This window comes from Scyliorhinus canicula, chromosome 3 (assembly GCF_902713615.1).
Source record: "Scyliorhinus canicula chromosome 3, sScyCan1.1, whole genome shotgun sequence".
In the NCBI taxonomy this organism is placed as follows: domain Eukaryota; kingdom Metazoa; phylum Chordata; class Chondrichthyes; order Carcharhiniformes; family Scyliorhinidae; genus Scyliorhinus; species Scyliorhinus canicula.
In genome coordinates this window covers 116,728,223-116,741,096 of record NC_052148.1, presented here as the reverse complement: position 1 = coordinate 116,741,096, position 12,874 = coordinate 116,728,223, and the positions used below count along the sequence as shown (strand labels likewise).

General features: G+C 43.7%; 1 protein-coding gene across 1 annotated transcript in view; it reads right to left on the bottom strand.

Moving 5' to 3' along the window:
* dlc1 (DLC1 Rho GTPase activating protein) overlaps positions 1-12,874 on the bottom strand; it is a 607,654-nt gene that overhangs the window by 419,146 nt on the left and 175,634 nt on the right. The window contains exon 4 of the mRNA XM_038791122.1: positions 3,908-4,039. Within this exon, the coding sequence (XP_038647050.1) occupies positions 3,908-4,039 (132 nt within the window). The remainder of the gene's footprint in view (positions 1-3,907; positions 4,040-12,874) is intronic.

Sequence of the window (12,874 nt, the reverse complement as noted above, 5' to 3'; positions counted from 1 at the left end):
TAAAGAGACATTCCGTATTATCACCTCTGTGTGGTCTGACCTAGGTCTGCTGGTGCAGAGCAGAGAGCAAATAATTCAAGACATTAGGAACAATGTGAAAGGTTAAATTAAATCACACAGCTGGTTACATCTGAATGCCTTTAATTCTTCCCCTTGTCAATGCAACCCTGGTAATGTAGTAATCAAAGTGTAATGGGGTCATTACTCATCGTCACAAAACCTACTCCCCACAAACCAAATCCTGGCAAGAGAAAGAAGCACTAGCCTTTTCAGACTTACTCATGCCACACACTCCCTATAAGCTTCAGTTGCCATGAATTTCAAAACTATAAATTCTAGCTGTGCACTCAGGCAGAAACTTGAAACTTCTTCACGGTTTATTTTCTAGGCCAGGCATGCTAATTCAATCCCTACTCCGTTGGACAGCTTTGTTTACTGCCTTTACCCTTGTTGTTTACATGCAATGCACTTCAGCACCAGTTCCAGTACGTTTTTATGTCAAATATTTGCACCTGGTCAAATCCATACCTTGCATGGAAATACTGTGCTGGATTGTAAACCTAGAGTCAATTAAACAAATGAATACGTTTGCCTTGTATTTTAAGCTGCAGTTTTGGTGAAATTCAGCAGCTTTCCTGTGTGATGCCTATTCTCTCTCTGCTGCCTTGATGTTGAAGCATTGGCATCCAACATAGAACATAGAACATAGAACAGTACAGCACAGAACAGGCCCTTCGGCCCTCAATGTTGTGCCGAGCCATGATCACCCTACTCAAACCCACGTATCCACCCTATAACCGTAACCCAACAACCCCCCCCCCTTAACCTTACTTTAATTAGGACACTACGGGCAATTTAGCATGGCCAATCCACCTAACCCGCACATCTTTGGACTGTGGGAGGAAACCGGAGCACCCGGAGGAAACCCACGCACACAGGGGGAGGACGTGCAGACTCCACACAGACAGTGACCCAGCCGGGAATCGAACCTGGGACCCTGGAGCTGTGAAGCATTTATGCTAACCACCATGCTACCCTGCTGCCCGCATTCTCAATGCAGTAGTGAATTGGTGAATATTATGGCTGAGCACAAAGTGGCAAGGATCAAGTTTGGCCCCGAATCCTGTGTTGGATTTATGACAATGTTTGGAGCATAGTTGGGAGGCTAAAATTGGTATCAGCGCCTTTCAGCTTAGGAAAGAGTTAAATCAGCAAGGGTAACGATTTCTATCTTGTGACTCCTTCCAGTTAGTGAAGATGTGTGTGCATCAGGTAAAGAGTAGCTTTATTACCTTCAACTGTGTGAAGGATCATATGGAAATACAGAACTTGGTTTAGTTCCGTAGGGCTGCTGGTGTGTTTGAAGCCATACACTGAAATACGCAGCTTCAGAAGAGTAAATGGGAAGAGACAGATTTGGGGGAAATTAATTACCGGTGACCTCAGGCCACAGCAACAACACTATAATAATACGTCAGAATTATTCTTCAAGAATGCACATCTCCCGAAGCAGTGCTGCAAGCAGACTTAAACAACTGAGTAAAACCTATAATATGAAGAACATGAAAGCTAAGAGAGTGATTTTTAATGAAGATTTCACATGAGTTTCGCTACGTCTAATAATAAATTAAATTGACAATCAGAAGTGGAGTGCATCAGACAAACAGAACTTGGCATCCAATCTGATCTGCATAATTGTCCTGCAAAATAGTGCAAAGTCTTGCACTAAAGGTAAAACCTCACAATTTATTTTATTTCACTCCCAGACCAAACCCCAACAGTGGCTGGGATACCGGACAGAAACTCCAATATTTTATTTTAAATTTTGAAGACTGTGAGGAAAAGATACCTCTGTCCAGGGGTGGTTCCATGCAAAATAGGGATATGGTATATTAAAACAAACTTTATTGCTAACAAAATATTAAAATATCTTCAACATCACACAATAAAAAAACCTAAAATTACCCCTTACACATTGCTAATCAATACAGAGACACAAGAACCCTTAATTGCTACCTTTACTTTCACTCATACAATGGAACCATTTCATATCCCATTCCACTTTTAAATACAGTTAGTACTCAGGAATACTTGCTGAAGAGAGATATCTTGAAACTCCACTTTTAAAAAGAGAAATCTCTTGAGAACTGCTCACAAGAAAGAGATCTGGCCCTGTCAGAACACTGCAGGCCCTCGAGCAGCAGTCTTCAAAAACTGCCTTCAAAGATTGACTTCCAGCTCCCAACTAAACCCCTGATCTGCTTGGAAAGAGACTGCTAGTCTGGCTCCAGACAGATCTTCAACTGGACTGTATTGAGAGCAGATGCTTGACTTCTGTTTGCATCCCAATCTAAAACCTAACATCTGACTGCTTCAGCCCTTGGCCTCTCCCATTAACGGCATCAGATTATCAAGCTGCAATACAATGCGCTGGATTCTGCAGTCCATCTGCTACGTTTTCCAGCTCGGCCCCTCCGGCAGCAGGATTCTCCCTTCCCACAGCTGGCCACTGGGGTTCCCCAGTGTGCCCACCCCACATCATCAAGAAACCTGGGGTGGGTACACTGCCAGCGGAATGGAGGATACCGCTGACGGAGAATTCCGTTGAATGTCTCCAATTAACTACTCTACAGGAAACCCTCTTAATATAAAAAAAACATTAACCCAAGCTTTTATGATGTTTTAATTGCATCTCTGACTCCCAAAAAACCTAAATTTTAAAAATGCAACATTTTATGGAAAAGTGGCACACATTTGATTTTTGTTTGTTTTCTTAAATATTGGATGATTGTTTTAGAGATTGATAAATGGCTAATGATGTTCTGGGTGAAGTACTGATAATCAGAATGATTATTAAGCCAACATATCCCTGGATTATTTTTATTTAAATGAATGCCAGTTTAGTAACTTATATGCAGCACATTAATTCATTGGAGGAAAAAGGTTTATTAAATAAATTGGATTGTGAAAAGATTACTTTAGTTACTGTCTGCATTGAAATTGCACATATATATTTTCTGAATGAATTGGCAAAATTGCTGAATGTAGTAAACCGTAATTGTTCCTTCAATTTTGCCAAGTTTGCCTTGTGGATTGGAAAAATTTGTACACCGTCGATGCAAAAGAGTCACTACTTCAGTGGAGAATTTGAATGCCTAGAAACCAATGACTGTACTCTTATGGTAGACTTTGTGAGTTCTTGAAAGGTCACTGTGGCATCAAAGTTGACAACAGTAATGACAGCCTAAGGTGGATGCTTGACTCTTCTTACAAGACTCGATGGCCCAAATGGTCTACCATAGTTAAATCTTCTCTGTATGCCTGAGCCTTCCTATGCCCTAGCCCTTCATCATGCTTGGTGAACTGACTCAACTTAAAGAAGTATCAGTTGGAAGTATCTATGCCTTCTGCTCTCCTGATTGTTCAATGTGATGCATTCATCAATGACCACAACCAAATGCTCTCCTCTAATACTAACCTTATTTCGCACTATATAATTCAGCATTTGGAAGTTTTCCATTCATTTAACTTACCTATGCCAGAACTGACTTGGAAAAAGTCTCGGTTTTCATTTGATTCTGTGGATGACTGCATGAGTTCATCATCACCCTAATAAGGCCTCAACAAGTATAACTCGTATTTTATCATGTTTCACATCCTTTTTGTAGGGCTAGGGACCATTGGAACTGTGCTGAATATAGGCATCTAGTCTGTTCGTGCTTTCTACCAATATTAGGCCATTTTCTTCTGCATTTTCTCACTGAGATCATCAGAGGAAAGAAAGTATGGTACTTTGGAAAAAAATTAGCACTGATAAAATTATATTCCTGGCATAAAAACTGCTACAATTCATAATCATCTGTCTGTTCTAAGAATTATTTGGTTTGATTAAAAGTTCCAAACCTACCCCAGCCTTTGGTTTAGCCCCCGGACCTGCCATGGGGGATGTGGATCCAAGTGGTGAGTGGACAAGATGAACCTTCTGGTTTTGACTGATTGCAATCACATCTGCTCCATTTTCTGAATCAGACTCCAACTCCTGCCAATAGACCGTGGGAAACATCACAATGTTAACCCTTACAAAGCAATAACAAAATAAAGCAAGAAAGACTTGCAGTTATTTAACACCTTTCACAAGATGCACCAAAGCATTTTATAGCCAATGGAGTACTTTTGACGTGCAGTCACTGTTGTACTATAACTCCTCAGAAAGGAGTATGCCAGTGACTTGCAATCAAATCCCATGCCTCTGATTGATCTCGGGATGTGTTTTGGAAATATTTTGTATAAAACAAACTTCATTGTGGGAGTGGCTGTAGGTAGAGCTTACACAAAACACAGATGGAATAAAAGGGGATTCTCAGATTTTGGTTTGTTAAGTACTGTTTATTGAGGAATGAATAAGCAAAATTTAGCACAAGTACAACTCGAACAGTTTTTAAAAAAAGCTTCGCCAAAGGAATTAGTTGGAATCACAGATTTGTAATCACTTTAAATTTAGAATAAGCATGGCTAATCTAAAGAGTGTTGCTTACTATCAAGGCTATTGTCAGTCCCAGATCTCTAATATTTGGGAAAATCTATGGTGATGATTATGACTTTCTTATATTATTCTGTTCCATGGGTTATTACGCACTCTCTCTGGTGGATATAAAAAAATCCCATGACACAAATTCAAAGAGGAGCAGTGAGATATCCCTAGTGTCCTGGCCATTAGTTCTCCTTTAACATCACAAACGCGGATTATTTAGTCATTATCGTGTTGATGTTTGTGCAAACTGTGCGCATGTTGGCTGTCATATTTCCTACATCTGCACTTTGGCAGGGGGACTTTTGGGGGAAACAGCTTCTGTGATGAAATACACAATGAAGGGCTTTGGAAGAATGTATGTCACTTGAAAGTTCAATTTATTCCAGTTCAGAAGTGCAGAATGGAGAATTCTTTTCAACATATCAAGTCCTGTTAACAGCACGTTCCACTTATGAGGGCACAATTCTTTGAGAATTACAGCATTGTTAGAACAGCAGCTAGCTCATTATGTTGACTAGTAAATTATCTTATTTCCCAAGTACAGTTTGCTCATTGATATTCCTAAAGGGACTGATTATTGCTAGGATATATTTTCACAGTTACACCACTCAAGCAACTGGTCTTCAGGTGTGCCCCGAGACAGTGAATGATGTCAAACTGTTTAATTCTGCCAAGTACTAAATCTAAATACAGTCCAGGAAAGAAACAAATACATGTAATGTACACAACTCCATTTTTTATTTGTAGGGTTTTTATTTATTGTAAGGTCCTTTAAATTTTTTTTTTTAATAAAGTATTTTTATTAAGGTTTTGCAGAATTTTTCAATATAAAACAGTAGAAACAATAATAACAAAACAAACTAGAGTGAACATTAACATAGTGTAAAAAGAGAATATACAATAACAATTAAATAGACATTACCCCACGCGACCCAGTCTTCCCACACCATCCCACTGAAGCACTCACCCCCCCTCCCACCCCCTCCCCCTCACGGATTGCTGCTGCTGCTGACATTTTAATTTTCCCCGAGAAAGTCGACAAACTGCTGCCACCTCCGGGAGAACCCTAGCGTAGACCCTCTTAAGGCAAACTTTATTTTCTCGAGGCTGAGAAACCCAGCCATGCCGTTAACCAAAGTCTCTACACTCAGGGGCTTCGAGTCCCTCGGCATTGCGAAAGTGCGGTAGCGCAAACCCACCCCACCCCCCGACTGCGCTACAACAGCGATCTCCTTACTCGCGGGGTCTTATTCGCCCACACAAAGCCCGTAATGATCCTACTGACCCGCTTAAAAAAGGCCTTAGGGATGTGCAGGGCATCCCATTTCCTGGCCACCTGTATACCCAGGTAATGAAAACTTTTCTCTACCGTCCTGAGTGGCAGCTCTTTCAGTCTCTCCTCCTGCCCCTTGGCCTGGATCAGAAACAACTCACTCTTTCCATGTTCAGTTTGTACCCTGAAAAACTACCAAAATCCCTCAGGATCCGCAGAACCTCCTTCATCCCCTCCACTGGGTCCGAAATGTACAGGAGCAAATCATCCGTGTATAGCAAGACCCGATGTTCCACCATCCCGCCCCGAACCAGTCCCCGCCAGTTCCTTGAGGCTCTCAGCGCCACAGCTAGTGGTTCTATAGCTAGGGCAAATAGTAACGGGGCGAGAGGACACCCCTGCCTCGTTCCCCGGTGAAACTCGAAGTACCCTGACCTCAGCCGGTTTGTACATATACTTGCTACAGGCACCTGGCACAGCAATTTCACCCAGCCAATAAAGCCATCACCAAACCCGAACCTCCCCAGCATTTCCCACAGGTACTCCCACTCCAACCGGTCAAAGGCTTTCTCTACGTCCATCACTGTTACCACCTCCGCCTCCCCTCCCTCTGAGGGCATCATAATAATATTCAAAAGTCTCCGGACATTGGTATTGAGTTGTCTGCCTTGAACAAACCCAGTCTGGTCTTCCTCTATCACCCCTGGGACGCAATCCTCAATTCTTGTGGCCAGAATCTTAGCTCGCAATTTGGCATCCACGTTTAAAAGCAAAATCGGCCTGTATGACAATGTTCCGGGTCCTTCCCTCGTTTAAGAATGAGTGAGATCAAGGCCTGTGACATTGTTGGGGGGAGGGTTTCTTTCTCTCTAGCCTCATTGAAGGTCCTCATCAGGAGTGGGCTCAATATTTCCAAAAAATGTCTTACAGAATTCTACCTGGTAACCATCCGGCCCCGGTGCTTTACCCGATTGCATGCCCTCTATATTCTTGAAAATCTCCTCCAATTCAATAAGGGCCCCCAGCCCCTCCACCACCAGGTCCTCTTCCACCTTTGGAAACCTCAACTGGTCCAAAAATTGCCTCATCGCTTCCTCTCCCGTCGGGGGCTCTGACTCGTATAGCTTACCATAGAACTCCTTAAAGACTCCATTCACCACCACCCCCCCCCCCCCCCCCCCCCGTGTTACCCTCCTTATTCTTTACTCCCCCGATATTTATTGTAAGGTCCTTGTGGGACTCAGTAAGACCTAATTAATTGAGCCTCTAATGTGTACTGAGCATACGTAGCATTGGTGCCCAGTATGTGCTCAGCAGAACAAACCTTTTTTTGACCCAAACAGATTGTTGGTACTGAGGAGGAGCTAAGTGCCCTTTCTGAAAAAGGCACCACTAATGTACCCTCAACTGCCTCAGGTTTCCATTGGTCTCAGAAGACTTGAAATGTCCTGGTACACACTGTGTGCTCTCTCCCCAGGGACACCAGGATGCAGAGGTAGCTTTGGAAGAGAGACAGGCATCAAGGCCAAATGACACCCGCCGCCCCCAAACACTCGTTGCCTGGACCTATTGATGGCCACCATGACCAGATCCAGGAACAATCCCAGGATGAGAACCCCAACATCTGCTGGCTCCCTAATACTCTGGGTGGCCAAGGATCAGAGGATGCAGCCAGAAACTGGGGGGCAACCACCTCAGATGATGGAAATAGAGTTCCAAGATGTGAAACATTCCCCTCTCCCCCCACCCTTGCTCTCTCTCTCTCTCTCTCTCTCTCTCTTCCCCCCTACAGAGGGAGGTGGGGAATTAATGAGAAAAAAGAGGTAGGGGTTAGGAATGAGAGGCAGGCGAGAGACATTTTTCAGAAAAGCAAGCTGCTGCAGATGCTGGAAATCTGAAATGAAGTACAGCAGTTGGAAAACTCAGTAGGTCAGGCAGTACCATGGAGAAAGAAGCAGAGTTAGTACAGGTATTTCGAGTCCACTATAACCTCTTCTGATCTCATTAGTAGATATTAGGGAAATTATTGGTTTGTTTGTCCCTTTTAGTTTATTGTTAAAGTAATTGAATTGTTTATTGCATTTTGTGAAAAATGATATCAATTCATTCTTTATAGAGTCATAGAGGTCTACAACACTGAAAAGGCCCTTTGGCCCATCGCATCTACATGGTCAAAAACTCCCAGCACCCTCTGGGTGAAAAAGATTTTCCTCAAATCCCCTCTAAATGTCCTGCCCCTTACCTTAAATCATTCCCCGGTCATTGATCCCTCCACCAAGGGGAAAGGTTTTTCCTGTCTACTCTATCAATACTTTTATACATCTCAATCATACCCCTTATCAGTCTCCTCTGCTCCAAGGAGAACAACCCCAATTGATTTCATATTTTTCTCAATCATTGTTTGGAAAGAGTGTGGACAATTTGTTGTTTATAATCTTAAATCCACCCATATCAACGTTCCGACTCTGGTCATTAGGAATCAGGAATGCTGGGGCCATGTGTGGCCATTGCCCCCATCTCCGTTCGAGCTGAGATCAGGAAACATGCCATACGTTAAGAATTATGCTAGAGATCTTTCTGATCTGTACAGCTTAGCTATTCACACAGTGAACTCATTGAACTATTGGATTGGCTTGCAGGTTTATTACTCTAAGCTACTTCAGAGCTTTAATATTTTTACATTATTGCTCCAAGAGTGTACCGTTACTTTGGAATCACAATATCAGTGTGTTTTCAAAATTCATTCAAATAAGCCACTGTTTTCCTGCATGACCACCAGGTATCAGTGGGAGAATATTGGAGAATTTGTTAAAAGTTACATTTTACCCACACAGTACAATAGCGTACAATATATTTTGCACAAACAGATTTCCTGTAATGTAGAAATAATTTTGAACAGTGTATTGACTACGGTTAACATTGCTTCCATTTACTAAAAGTTTCCAAGTTCAGTATTAAATTTCTTATGCTCCTTGAACATTTAAATGTTAAGAATAATTACTCTTGAAATGCCCAACATTGTAGGAAAATAAACCCCCTTATAGCCCAACCCAGTTGAGGAAAAGTGTGAAAAAATGTAATCAATAATTGAACAATTTTCACTTCCATGACTACAAGAGCACACTACAAATAATTGTAACAAAGAACAGAGCAGGGGTTGTCTGTTAGAAGAGTTCTCCTTTATTCTTCTTCTTTACAAAATTTTGAACACTGTGCAACATATGCTTTACATTTGGCATTCTCATCCTTGCTGAATTTGCTCTTGATTTTAGCTTCAGTAATGACAGATGGATTTTGGAATTTCACCAAGTACTATGTGTTCTGCCTGCTCCTGTGCTAATTCCTTCCCTTTCGTCTGCATTCAGGACAGATGGTGATGTCCAGTTCAGGGCCTGAGAGAGATTTATTGAATTATTAAGTTTGCAATGGCTTAATTTATGTTTGATTGCATTATACCAAGATAGGCTGATCAGAGATGTACCTGCAAGAAACACTAATGTTTTACGTGACTTAAAATTATAACAAATGTAAAAGGATTTAGGACCATACCAAGAAAAAAAACATGAAGGCCTAAAAATCAGGGGCTCCCTCTTCGAATGCAATGGCCTGTTTGCTAGACCCTGTCTGAATGAAGATGCCGTCATTATTGGGTAAGGGTGCCACAAGATGGCAGCCAATGGATCAGATCTAACCTCTGCATTCATTCCTGCCACATCCAGTCGTGAATGGTAGTGGATCACTGGAGGAGGAATCTCCGTGAATATTCCCATCCTCAATGATGGAAGTGCTCAGCATATCAGTAAACAGACAAGGCTGAAACATTTGCAATCATCTTTAGCTAGAGCAGCCGGGTGGATGATCCATCTTGGCCTCTATCTGAGGTCCCCAGTATCGCAGACGCCAATTCAATTTACTCTATGTGATATCAAGAAATGGCTGAAGCGGTTATCATTGACCAGAAGCTAAACTGGTTAGAAGGGGTTATTGGGTTATGGGGATAGGGTGGAATGAGGGTGTAAGTGGGTTGGTGCAGACTCGATGGGCCGAATGGCCTCCTTCTGCACTATATGTTCTATGTTAAACTGGATAAGCCATATAAATACTGTGGCTACAAGAGCTAGTCAGAGGCTGGAAATTCTGTGGGGAGTAACCCATCTCTTGACTCCCCAAACCTGTCCACTACCAACAAGACACAAGTCAGGAGTGTAATGGAATACCCTCCACTTGCCTGGTTGAGTGCAGCTCCAACAACACTCAAGAAGCTCGACATTATCCAGGGCAAAGCAGCCCACTTTACATACTTACTCCCTCTACCACTGATGCACATTAGCAGCAATGCCTACCACCGTCAAGGTGCATAGCAGCAACTCAGCAAGGCATCTTCAACAAGACCTTCCAAACCTGCAACCTCTACAAATTAGTAGAACAAGGACAGCAGATGTATGGGAACACCACCATCTGCAAGTTCCTCTCCAAGTCACACACCATCCTGATTTGAAAATATATCGCAGTTCCTTCACTGTCGCTGGGTGAAAGACCCAGAACTCCCTTTCGAGCAGCATTGTGGTTGTACCTACACCACATGGACCACGGCAGTTCAAGAAGGTAGCTCATCACCATGCTATCAAGGGCAATTAGGGATGGACATAAAATGCTTGCCTTGCCAGCAATGCCCAAATCCCATGAAAGAATAAGTAACAACTCCTGATTTATAAGCTGCAGATGCACCCATTACTTACTCCTCTCCCCTCACCATAATATTACCCTTCTGCCATTTTCCTTTCAGATACCTAAGAGAAGTAAACTAATACAGCAGTGGAGGAACAGCCAGAAGAGAATGATGATGGAGACACAGGAGAATCATATGATTTCACAATAGCAGAAACCAGCTCAAACAATATCACTGTGCGTAATCTGTGGAAAAGGTTCTAAGTGTAATTTCAGGAGGGTTGCCTGGGACTTTCTCCCCGGCTCTGTTAGCGTGTTCCCCACCTATCTAACAATACTTAGTCACATTCTCGAACCTTGGGGAGATTACCACTGGGCTAGCCCATTCTTTCCATCACTGTGGAGCTGAACTCACTGCTCAGATTGGCTCCTCAGAGATTGGGTTTACAATATGAAAGGGCGCCCCAATCTCGAGGTGAACTTGAGGGTCCCCCACATCCTTACCAACAGGCAATGATGTCATCCCCCCACACACTTAGGCATTACCCCCCCCAAGTAATGACACCCCTCTTTGAGGTTGCTGGGAGGCCCCCTTCTTCAGGCCCTTAGCACGCCACCTTTTGGCTCCCCCCTTCAAGGACAACTAGCCTTCACCCCAATCCTCTGAAGGTCCTTTCATTCCCGCCATAGCCCTCCTCATCACACCCTTCATGGGCATGGTCCCCCTCGGGCCCTGAACCTTGGCAGTGCCACCCTGGCACTTGGACACTCTGACACTGCCACCAAGGCACCTTGGCAGTGCCAAGATGGCAATGCTAAGGTGCCCGGGTACCAGGAGGAGCCAGGATACTACCCTTCCCTATCCCTGACCACCCAGGGGCTTCCAATGACCTGGCATACCAACCCCCCCCCAGCCCCCCCAGGTGCCATTCTACCTGGTCTACGTTTGTGTGGACCAGTACTAAACGGCGGCCGGCTGGGGTCTCCCTGGGGACAACGGTAGATGCCGGGAGCCGGCTGGTAGATGCCGGGAGCTGGTTAGATTTGGCGTCAGCATGGTTAAGTGGGTTCTTAAAACCACTTAGCCCTGCAAGGCTGGTCCTGCCTATTGTGGACAGGCCCAGATGGCTATGCCTCGTGAGATCTAATCAGATCTTTCTAGGCATTCTGGCTGTTGGAAAGCCTTGGTGTGGCATCTACCGGCTGCATTGTGCCCCCGTTCAGGCAGGACAAGGCCGGTAGATTACGCCCACTATCTAAGAGAATGGATTAGAGTTGAGACCTACATGTAATGAGACGCTGGGCATAGGCGGCCTGCACCCAGACAAGGGGGCAAGTATAATGCAGGTGCCACTGTGCTGGAGGTTGACATCACAGTAGGGTTCAGCTGCAGAAGGTTTAGATGTGAAAAGCTGCAGGGCAGCCTGCAGAAAAAGTCTAATGCACAAAAAATACTTGCTGCATTAGAAAGTCTGCATAAGCCTATGGTTAATATCAAGGAGCATGGTGTGGGCTGAAACCCATCATTGCCAACATGGAGGTGGTGGCTATCTCCATTTGCACCTTGTGAACCTAACCATATGACATCTGACATCTTGCCAGTTTCTGGGCATCGACTTGAATAATTCTCTACGGTCCTACATCAAGGGAGTGGAATCCCGTTTGGTTCCTATATAGAGCGGAGTTGACATATGCGGAATAATGTGAATCAGTCATTAGCATTTTGTACCGTGGGGAATCCTACATGTCTAACATAGTCACATGATTACTTTGCTCGGGCAAGACAGAATGGGTATAGTTAGCTGTCATTGAATAGGGAGCCTCAGTGCCTTCACTTGCACAACAATGGACAACATTTTGCGAATGCTATAAATACCTTGAAATCTAGCCTGGAAGAAGCCAGACACACAAATGTTCAATGCCATGGTCCCATGTGCAGTCTTTTTTCTACTCGGGGATTGCAGCTGTGACTGAAGCAGATAGTGGATTTTGGTGGAACTTCCTTACTGGAGCACAGGCATCTTGCACATTGTTTGTTGCTGAGATTCAGGTCGGAGAATTGCTCCTTCAACACTCTGGATGATAGGGCCCCCTGCTGAATTTTCTTCTCCCCCACCCACTTCCAGCAGTTTGTTCTGCTCTGTGTGGCCCCTTTTCATTATCCAAGTGATGTTGTATTTCAAGGGAAGGTTTATCAGTGCACCCAGTGCAAATAGTTAGTGCAAAAGACTTGAAATCAGCAACATCACCTTCGGTGTCTGCTATAAAACTTATTGTGCAACTTTAAACATATATAGAGGGCACCAAGCATGAGTGGTAGAACCATCGCAACAGGTAGAAGAAATTAGTAGGTATTAGCATGCTGTTAACAGTTGATGATCCCTTGATAGTGGGTGGGGTGT